Genomic DNA, 10,458 nt, shown 5'->3' on the forward strand with positions numbered 1-10,458 from the left:
TTGATCTTATAGTATCTGGGAATGATTTTTTAAAGTCACTAAAAATGTTGATGTATTTACTTTCCTTGTCATTCTTTTAACTGTTGTTTTATGTATTTGTGAGCAATTTATTTAGTGTATATATGTTTAAAAATAATATCTTCTTAATACTTTTACTGGTTAATATTGACCAGTAATTTTGGTCAATATTGGTAAATATTGGCCTCCTTCATTAGCCTTAAATTCTATTTAATCTGCCATTGAAACCACTACTCTGGCTTTCTTTTTATTCATATATGCCTCACATATTTTATTCTTTGTGTTTGTTTTCACTCTTTCTAGATACTTTTTGGTTTAAAAGTGATTTCATCAAGGACGTATTCTAGGATCTTTAAGTCTTTATCTCTTGGTTGCTTAGAATAACTAATTTGTATTTATTATAGTTACTATTTGGAGTTACTTTAGTCATACTATTTTAAGTTTTCTATTTATCACACTTTATTTCTGTTTCCTTTCATTTTTAAAAAAAATTTTATTCCCTTTCCTTTTCCACACGATAGATCAACATTCTACTGGTTTGAAAATCATACGTTGTATATCTGGATTTTTAGTAGTTATCCCTTATTTATTCCCTTTCTTTGTCTCTATCTCCTAAGTTTGAGAATACTTTCTTTAGTGTCTAGAACTATAGAAACTGACTCATAGATTGTATTTTCTAAATATTTTGCCTTTGCCAAGTCCTTAGCTTTTGAAATCTGAAAGCTAAGAATGAACTCTTTTGTTATCTGTGCTGTGCTGTGTCATCCTTTTTTTGGAGCAGTGAAGATGCTATGCCCTGGCTGCGTGGGCTAGGGAAGGTCACAGGGAATGGGGAACAGGAGGGAGAAAACCCTGTTATTATCTCAAAGTTTTATTCAGTCACAAATGCTCGTGCTCTGTTTGCCGTCTCCAGTTAGAACTCTATCACAATTTTTGGGAGACATTCTATTATTATCTAGTATTTTATAATTAGCTGGTGGATATATTTAGTGTGTTTTCCCCAAATTAGCTAATTAAACCACTTGGTGTATCACTTCTGTGATATTAAAACTTCTCTTTTAATCGTTACTTTCTTATATTCTAATTGCTATTTATTTAACTCAATACATTCATTTACTTAGTACTTATTAAGAACCTATTGTCAGCTACTGTGCTTTGTGCTGGAGAAAATATGGCATAAAACAAATAATCCTTTTCTCAACATTCTTTGTGTTGGGGAACACAGACAAATCACCCAATAATTATAAAGAAAGCAGTAATTTCTGTAATAGTAGAATGTGTATATATATATAAACAGCAAAGAAGAGAAGTCCACTAACTCTGACGGAGGAAGTAAGAAATATCTTCACAGCAGAGATGCCTTTTGAGTTGGGTCTCAAACAGTGAATAAGTACTTAAGTAGTGAAGGACGGGGGAAATTCAAGTTGTGGGGTGGTAGGAAGCAAGAGCAATCAGTCAGAGGAAGAAGCTTAGGAAGCCCCATAAAGATAGGAGATGTATAATACATTTAGGAATGGAGAGGTTGTCTGGGTGAGTGAGTGGGATGAGAAGAGTGGCAGATAGAAGACTAGGAAAATGTTTGCTTTGAGCTTTAGGAAATGCATTTTCATCTAGAGAATTTTAAGCAAGAAAGAAAAGTAGATGTTGGCAGGGCACAGATGGGGGTGAGAGAGAGAGAGAGGGCGAGAGAGAGACAGAGAGAGACAGAGAGAGACAGAGAGAGAGACAGAGAGAATCACTTGTGCCTAGAACCAAGAAATAAAGCTTAGAGATTGCAACAAACCTTTGTAGTCTCATACCATCACACTAGCTTAGGCCCTTATATTTATCATATAGTATAAATTTTCAAACTACGGTTTGACTGGATGTTACAACTTCTAATTCATGCTGACACCATTAATTTAGATTGGGATGTTAGAGGAGCACTTTAAAAAAAATATGTGTTCGCTTTTGAGTATCATAGATAGAGGTTGACTACAAGACTTTCAGGAGATATTTCTTGCAGATTGTTGGGAATGCTTTGCATGAGCATATTCTTCTTAGCAGAAGAAAGAAGTTAATTTCTCACTCATAAGAAGGGTGCTATGTGCCTGGGCAATTGTCCAGGACAGCTGTCCTCCGTGTGTTGGCTCAGCATTCTGGGCTGCTTTGATCACGAGGAATTTCCATGCAGACCTGTTGTTTCCACGATGACCACTGGAGGGGAAGAGTGGGGCTGGAGAGCAGGAGTAGGCTGGAGCGGTTGACTGCTGGCAGTTAAATGCTTCTACTCAAGATGTGACCCAAGTCACTTCTCTTACTTTTCACTGCCAAAACAAGTCTTATGACTGTGCCTAACTTGAAGAGGGCAGGGAAGAGCTTTCTTCCCCTGTGTCAGAATGCAGGGCGGATCAGATGTTGATAAACAGTAATAATACTCTTTAATGCCTTGTAAGATAAACATCACAAAAAGTTACAAAGAAAGGTCTAAGGGCATTCCAGAGTAGAAAGCAATCACACTTCAATGTCATGTTATAAAAGACATTTCTTCGGTATTTCTGTCAATACATGAAAACTGTTTATTGCTTCACTTTCTTTTACCAGTGGGAAATGGCCTGCCGGGGCTCCAAATTCAGTCCTACGTGCGAACCTGGTTAATTTGGTAGAACCCACAAGACTTCCATACTTTTTCCCCAGGTCATTGTTCTTTTCTTTTATAGATCTTAGGTATATAGCCTAGAGAAATGAAATCTGTATAAGAGAGTTTCTGGTAGGGTTCTAGGTTTCAGTCTACATTCCAAGACCTCTTCGCTGCTCGTTGAAGACATGGGTCTATTTTGCACAAAGGAGCAGTGGAGTGGTTAACCGAATGACTAACCTAAGAAATTAATGTCTCTATCTTAGAGGTTATATCCTTGTTTACAAGATAGCCATCAGGGTGCATCCAGAAATTCAGCATAAGAATAATGCCAATTGATCATAGTGATCTTATATGAAATAGGATAAAAAATACCCCAGGGCTTTACAGAATACCATTAAACTAAAAATCATGAGAAACCTGAGTTTTCAGTCTTCCTGTAAGCATTTTGGAGAAAGTTGAGAATCTTCAGTGTCTTTCCCATTTATTTTATCTCTTTTCTAATTCTTAATTATAATTCAGTTAGAGTAAAAAGAGAAGACGAAAGTCCAACTTGCTAAAATGAATAAAGAATATTTTTCTTTCTGTTTTAAAATTAGAATGATCAAATTATCCCTAAAATTTTCTGAGATCCTTGGAAATACATATTACTACATATGAAAGGGTGGGAAATCTCAACGCTAACTCTGAACTGGGTATATGTAATGAATAATATATATATATTTCATATTTTTAGAGAATGGCTACAGAAAAAGCCAAGAAGATTCATATTTCTCTTACACTGTTATTATTTTAGGGTGAAATTGGAGCTGAAATATTTTGTCTTAATGTATTTAAAACACGAATATTTTTGAGATTAGTAGGAAGTAAGATTTAGAAATTGTGCAACCTTTAGAAGGGATTGAAACCATGCAAATACTATTAATTAAAAAAAAAAAAAAAAACCCAGGGCCCCATTGAGAGTGGCCCCTCTTCACGGGGTAAAAGAGATGCCCAGGAGAGGACGGAGATATTGGCCACTTCAGAGAGTCAGAGTTGGTCTGGGCAGTGCCCGCGCCAGACGCAGGACTGCTGCTCCAGGGCGGAATGGAGGGGCGGGCTGGGACAGGGGCCGGAGGAAGAGGCGGGGGGCGCCTTCGCAGATTTGCTTTCATAGGCGACGCTCTCCGCCCGCGGGACGGGAGGCGGGGTAGCAACCGGATTAAAGAAGCAGCCTGGAAGGAAGGAAAGAGCGAGGGAGGGACAGGAACAGTCGGAGGAGGAGCAGCGAGCTGGGCTGTGGCGACAGGAGGAGGAGCGGACTCTGCGAGGCCACGTTTTGTTTTTGTCATTTTAACATCCGAATAGTTCTTGCAGGCTCTTCCCGAAGACTGATCGCGCCGTAGCTCTGCGGCCCCGACCTTTCCAGGTGACAGCCGGTCACGCCGGTCAGAGTCGGCTCCGCCCCCCGTCACCCTCTCCCGCCCACAGCCCGTTCCCCGCCTAGCTCCCCAGCGACTGCCCCAGGCGAGCGCAGCGGCCGCAGCGGCTCTGCAGCGCTGGAGCAGGCGGCCACCGGCGGCGGCGCGGGGCCCTCGGCGTTGTCCTCACCCCGCGGAGTCGCAGCGGAGGAAGGGGGAAGTCCGGCCTCCGGGCACGAGCCCGAAGAAGGAGGATGACGATTTAACCCGCCCTCTGCCGCCAGTCCGGCTGCGGGGCGCTGCCTCGGTGCCCGCCGCCGGAGCCTTCACGCTGCGCCCGGGAAAGTGCTGCATGGGGCAGGGCCGCTGAAGCGCGGAGTTGGGGATCGCGCCGAGGCGGGAGCGGGGGCCCGGAGTGGCAGTTGGCACAGTTTCGGCCGCACCTTCAGCGCGGGAGTTGGGGGCGCGGCGCACCTCTCCTGCGGTCTCGGTGCCCCCGTGAAGCTAGAGTTATGGAGCCCCCCAGCTGCATTCAGGAGGAGCCGTTCGCGCACCCTTTGGAGCCCGAGCCGGGCGCCCCTGCGCAGCCGGGCCCCGGGAAGCCTGGCGACAAGAGGTTCCGGCTGTGGTACGTGGGGGGGTCGTGCCTGGACCGAAGGACCACGCTGCCTATGCTTCCCTGGCTCATGGCCGAGATCCGCAGGCGCAGCCAGAAGCCGGAGGCGGGCGGCTGCGGGGCGCCGGCGGCCCGCGAGGTGCTCCTAGTTCTCAGTGCGCCCTTTCTACGCTGCGTCCCCGCCCCGGGCGCTGGGGCGGCGGTGGGCTCGGGCCCTGCGGCCGCGCAGCCCAACCCGGCCGTGTTCATCTTCGAGCATAAGGCACAGCACATCTCGCGCTTCATCCACAACAGCCAGGACCTCACCTACTTTGCCTACCTGATCAAGGCGCAGCCCGACGACCCCGAGTCGCAGATGGTCTGCCACGTTTTCCGCGCCATAGACCCGAATCAGGCAAGACGGCAGCTCGGAGGCGCGGGGAGGGTCCGGCGCACCCGGGAGGAGTAGCAGGGCAGGAGGCTGCTAGGACCCCACACCACGGACCGACTGTGGTTTGGCTGCTGGCGCGCGCCTTCCACGTGGCGCGTTTGCGCGCCCACTGATCGCGTTCCTCAGACCTGGAGTTGGGGAGCAAGCGTTCGGGGGCGGGCGGGGGTGTGTGTGAGACCCTACGACGCTCAGGAGCAGGGGACAGGGAGGGAGCGGATTGTGGTTCCAGGACGATGGAGGAGCGGGTGCGCCCTGGGAGGATGCGGGGAGGAGCGCGCGTCCCGGGAGCGTCGCGGTGTCTGGGGTGAGACGGGATGGCACGCCTGGCCTGGGCTTTGCGTGCGTGCCTGTGTGTGTTTAAGAGGGAAGGCGGGAGCGGGTTGGGTTTCTAGAGGCTCCGCACTCACTCTTGGGCTTGGTAGAGTCCTGCCCCTTAACCCATTTGGACGGACGCGTCGTAGTCACAGCAGTACCTGCAGGTCTCAGATCTGGGAGGCTATTTCCGAGCAAGGCTTAGGGAAAGTTACTAGACGTCAGATTGTCGGCAAAGTACGAATATGTATTTAGAGGTTGAGTGGAAAGACTTTTTAAAAAGTATTTTTTACACACTAATCCGTGACACAATCAGTACCTACTTGGGTGATTTAAAAATCAGTGTCACAGAAGAGGTGGAAATCTCTTTTCTAATATCATTTCTCCAGAGTTTACTAAATCGAGGTGTTTATTACCAAACAGTACATTTTTTCCTTCCTTAAAAACAGATACAGTCATTTATCTAACGGCAAGAGGAATATAAAAACTTTACCACAGTCATTGTGTCTTTAAAAACAAGCTTAAAAAATGTGTGAAGAGTTTTTACCATATCGACCCCTTCCCCCCCACCTCATGCTGTTCTAGAAGTTGTTATTTAATGTTTGCATAGTACTATAAATCTTTGGAAAAAGTGCTGTCTAAATATAAAGTCTCGGTTCTACCACGTGACTGTTCCTCTGGTAGCTGGGAAATTAATAGTCAGATGAGAAAAATATCCTATTATTAATTTAAAAATTATTATTCTAGTATCTAATCGAAAGACTTTCTGTTTGTCCAGTACTTTCTCACAAAAAGCTAGTAGCTGAGTTGAAGAAAATAAAAGCTCATTGTCTTAGATTTCATCAGTCACTTTGTATACTAGTTTAATATCTTCACACTCAAATTTCCCAATGAGAAGAGAGCAATTTTAACTTATGTGACACTTATATTTATGCCAAGATACTATATTAAAAACTATCTTAAAATCTTAAACATGATTAAAATGAATTCCATTTTATACCTATTTGTTCGGAACATTTTTTCTTATCTTTCACCTGTGTTGAAACTTTTTTTTTTCACGTGTGTTGAAATTGAAGTGCTGCATGCTCTTTATTTCTGAAAGTTATCTCCATCTTTGACTCTGTTACTAAGGAGGAAGAAATCACATTTTTCTAGGACTTTAAGAAACATTTTATGATTCTTGGTAGTTTATATTAAAGTTTTTTTTTTTTTCTTCAGATCTGATCCATGACACATCATTGCTAGTTTCACTGATAGTTGAAGTATGTTTATGGGTTTTGGCACCTTGAATTCTCAACACTTACTGTTTTGAATCCCTCCTGGACCCTTTGGTAGGTCAATTTAAAATGTCCCCTTTTATTTACCTTCATTATATATTTAGCTTTTAGAGGCTGAATGTGCTAGTAGTTTACAAATAATCATATGCTTAGGCTCATTTCTCCCTTTTGGTCCTGTAGGGGCAGTGGAAGCCATATGGCTTTTTGATTAAAAAAACCCAACTTTTCTTGTTTATTGTCATTTCCCAGTTGAGCCTTTGATCTAAAGGTATGGATTCCTGTTCACTAATTTGAAAGGGCAGATGTTGTCCCCCTAAGGATTATCTCCAGCTGTAAATCAGGGTTTACAAACTCAAATGCCTGGGAAGAAGGTTGATGAGGACTGTGGGGGTCCTTTCTTAAGATGCTGTTCTGCTCCAGTTAGAAATTGCATTAATGGGATAAAGCCCAGTGTTGCCAGAGCTTCCGATTTCCCGAGAGAAAGTAGAAATCTGGATTTTTATGAATTAGTCCACATTTTAAAGCATTAGTAAATATTTTAAATAGTTAAGAATACTATCGGGCCAGACAAGACACATTGAGGATTGGCTTCAGAGATCTAAAGACTGCCACTTTCAATCTTTGGTATTAATATTTGTTGAGTGGATAAATGCAGTCATCTGACATGGTGTACCATTTGCTTCATTTCCTTTTGAGTATCTGAATTCAGTCGATATGATTCTCATAATAGGGAACGTTGGGGCCATTTGGGGGGAAGCATTTATAAGTAAAACTCCCAGAAATGATGATTCTTCATCACTTGTTAAAGGGATAAATTCATCATATTATTACCATCCAGCAGTATGTCTCATATAGAGTAGGCTCTAGATGGTTCTGGGCACCCTTGAAATCATGAAGAAAAAGACCTGCTGTTTGCTTTGCCCCCGAGTTCTACATCTGAAGTGGAGAATTATTTAGTTGGACTTTTATGGTCATTGTTAAGAGAGTCTTCTAGGGTTTTCCACAGTCACTGGACAAAAAAGATGGCCTCGAGCAGTAGGCTTGTGAACATCCCCAAATAAACTTGTCTCTAGTTTGTCCCTCATGCCTTTCCCTTTCCTGAAATGGGCCCGTCTGTAAGATGACTATATAATTTATCATTTAATCTGGGACAATGTTTATGGAGAAAGGGAGCACTGCTAATGATTAGACAAGCATAACAAGTACCAAGATAGATCGTTTAGAGCAAACCAAGACATATAGTTAAACGGCAAAGTTTGTGTTCTTGCTGAGCCACTGAGATGGAGTGGTTTCTAACTACAAAATGATAAAGTTTTGCAGAGTATCTCCTCACACATCTTTTTGCAGGTACATCTACACACCACCTCAGAGATGGAAGCACTGCGCTAGTAGCTTGAGTCTGTTTTGGGGAGTTGCCACAGTGATATGCCCTCTGGCTCCAGACCTTTTAGATGGGTCAGAGTCAACTTAGGGATGTGTATCTGGTGGAGTGCTTAGCCAGAATGGCCTAATGCAGAGCTGTTTCTCCCAGGTGCAAAGAGAGGTGGGAGTCAGGAGCAAACCAACCAGTTCTAGATCAAATATATGCCAATACAGAATGGTTCCCATTTACTCAAGCCTGTGCGGTCTTGCACAGGAGGAATGTCAGCATTAGCACATTTCAGCCAAACTTGGATATTTGAACTAGTCAAAGTGCTTAACTCTATACACTTTGAAGAATCCCACTGGTATAAATTAAGTTGTAAACTTAAAACTTGTGGGGATCCAAGAATGTCTGATTCTCTACCTAAGATCTAGGATGGGTTGCTAAAATTTTTAAAATATTTCTTTATCTACCTCTAGAAAGAAGCTATCTCAACTTCCCTATTAAAAAGCAGAAATTGTTTTTATGTTATATGTATTTTACCATATTAAAAAAGCAAGCATTGTTAGTGTTTATAAACATTATTAAAGGTATTAATTATTATTTGCATGAGACTCTTAGCTTGAAAATTATATGTCATAATTATAGGACGAGCAATCATTTAAAAGACAAAAACACAATTGCTATAATTTTCGTTGTTATGTTTACCTATATATTTCCTGAAGCTTGCAAGAATGCACTTTTAAAGAGATTTTACAAATTGTATTTTTAAAATTAAAAATGAACTCATGCCAGTTTTTTCCAGATCTAAGTTCTCTAAATCTGTAGTTTTTTGTTCCTTTTTAAGTATTTAGTATTTTCTGAGCTTTATTCAGGTAACTAATTTTCAACTTAAATTTTTAAAAATCAGTTTATTTATTTTTTTATTTATTTATTTTAATTAGTTTCAAATATACAGTACATTGGTTAGACACCTATATAGTTCATAAAATGATACCCCAATTGCTCCCTCCCTCCCGCGACCCTCCACCTAGCCAACATATTGATGCTAACTGCATTCTCTATGTTGTGTTCCCCATCCTCGTGACCATCCATCAGCTACTAATTTGCATGTTAACCCTTCACCCCATTCTTCCAACTCCCCAAACCCTCTGTCCGTCCCCAAATTGTCCACTATATTTGTGAGTCTGTTTTTGATTAGTTTGTTCTTTTTGTTCCTTAGATTCTGCATATAACTGAAATCATTTGGTGTTATCTTTCTCTGTCTGACTTAAATACCTTTTAGGTCCATCGAAGCAATATCTTTTTCCATCCTCTTCCTTTTAGTCTCTGTGTGTCTTTTAATCTGAAGTGAATCTCTTGTAGGCAACATGTAGGGGTCTTGTTTTCTTATCCATTCATCCACTCTATCTTTTAGTTGGAGCACTTAATTCTGTTCCATTTGAGGTACTTATTGATAGGAATGTAGTTGTTACCATTCTTTATTCCTGTTTCTGATACATCTTTTTTCCTCTTATAGAAGTCCCTCCAACATTTCCTGTAATACTGGCTTGGTGGTGATAAATTCCTTTAGCTTATTTTTATCTGGGAAGCTCTTTATCTGTCCTTCAACTCTAAATGAGAGCTTTGCTGGATAAGGTATTATTGGTTGTAGATCCTGGGTCTTAATCCTGTCAGATATTTTGTGCCACGCCCTTCTGTCCTGCATAGTTTTTTTTTTTTTTTTTTTGAGAAATCAGCTGCCAGTCTTAAGGGTGTTTCCTTGTAGATAACTATCTGCTTTTCTCTTGCTACTTTTAATATTCTTTCTTCGTATTTAACCTTTGGCATTTTAATTATGATGTGTCTTGGTATGGGCCTCTCTGGATCCCTGGTTTTTGGGATTCTCTGAGCTTCCTGGGGTTTTATGTTCATTTCCTTCACCAGGTTAGGGAAGTTTTCTATCATTATTTCTTCAAACATCTGTTCAACATTTGATTTTCCTTCAGGTACACCAATCAGACAGATATTTTGACCCTTAATAGTGTCCCATATGCTCCTTAAATTATTATTATAATCTTGGCATCTTTTTTTCTTGCCATTCTGATTGAGTGTCCTTGGCTTTCCCGTCCTCTAGATAGGTCATTTGATCTTTTTCTTTATTCACTTTGTTTATTCCTTTGTTTATTCCATTTAATATACTTCTCTTCTCAGATAAAGTGTTCTTCATTTCAGACTGGTTCCCTTTTATAATTGCCATTTTTATGTTTTTTATCTCTTTGTTGAAGTTCTTACTGTCTACACTTCCCAAAGTTTCATTGAGCATCTTTATAACCAGTGTTTTGAACTCTGCATCTGTTAGATTACTTGACTCCCTTATATCTGGATCTCTGTTCTGTTCTCTCATAGGGTTTCTGCTTCTTTGTTTTCCCATTTTGTCTGTCTT

The 10,458-nt window shown here is 41.6% G+C and overlaps 1 protein-coding gene across 2 annotated transcripts in view; it reads left to right on the plus strand.

Annotated features, from left to right (window-relative positions):
- Window positions 1–10,458, plus strand: part of TBC1D4 (TBC1 domain family member 4) — a 198,046-nt gene that overhangs the window by 20,782 nt on the left and 166,806 nt on the right. Inside the window, exon 1 of one of the 2 annotated variants that reach the window (XM_011369775.2) lies at window positions 3,756–5,045. The exons of the other annotated variant lie outside the window; for it this stretch is intronic. Coding sequence (XP_011368077.1) covers window positions 4,548–5,045 — 498 coding nt within the window. The 5' untranslated portion in view covers window positions 3,756–4,547. Of the gene's footprint in view, window positions 1–3,755; window positions 5,046–10,458 lie in introns of those variants that run through there. 2 annotated transcript variants of the gene reach the window in all.

The sequence above is a fragment of the Pteropus vampyrus genome, unplaced genomic scaffold, assembly GCF_000151845.1.
Source record: "Pteropus vampyrus isolate Shadow unplaced genomic scaffold, Pvam_2.0 Scaffold155, whole genome shotgun sequence".
NCBI classification, from domain to species: domain Eukaryota; kingdom Metazoa; phylum Chordata; class Mammalia; order Chiroptera; family Pteropodidae; genus Pteropus; species Pteropus vampyrus.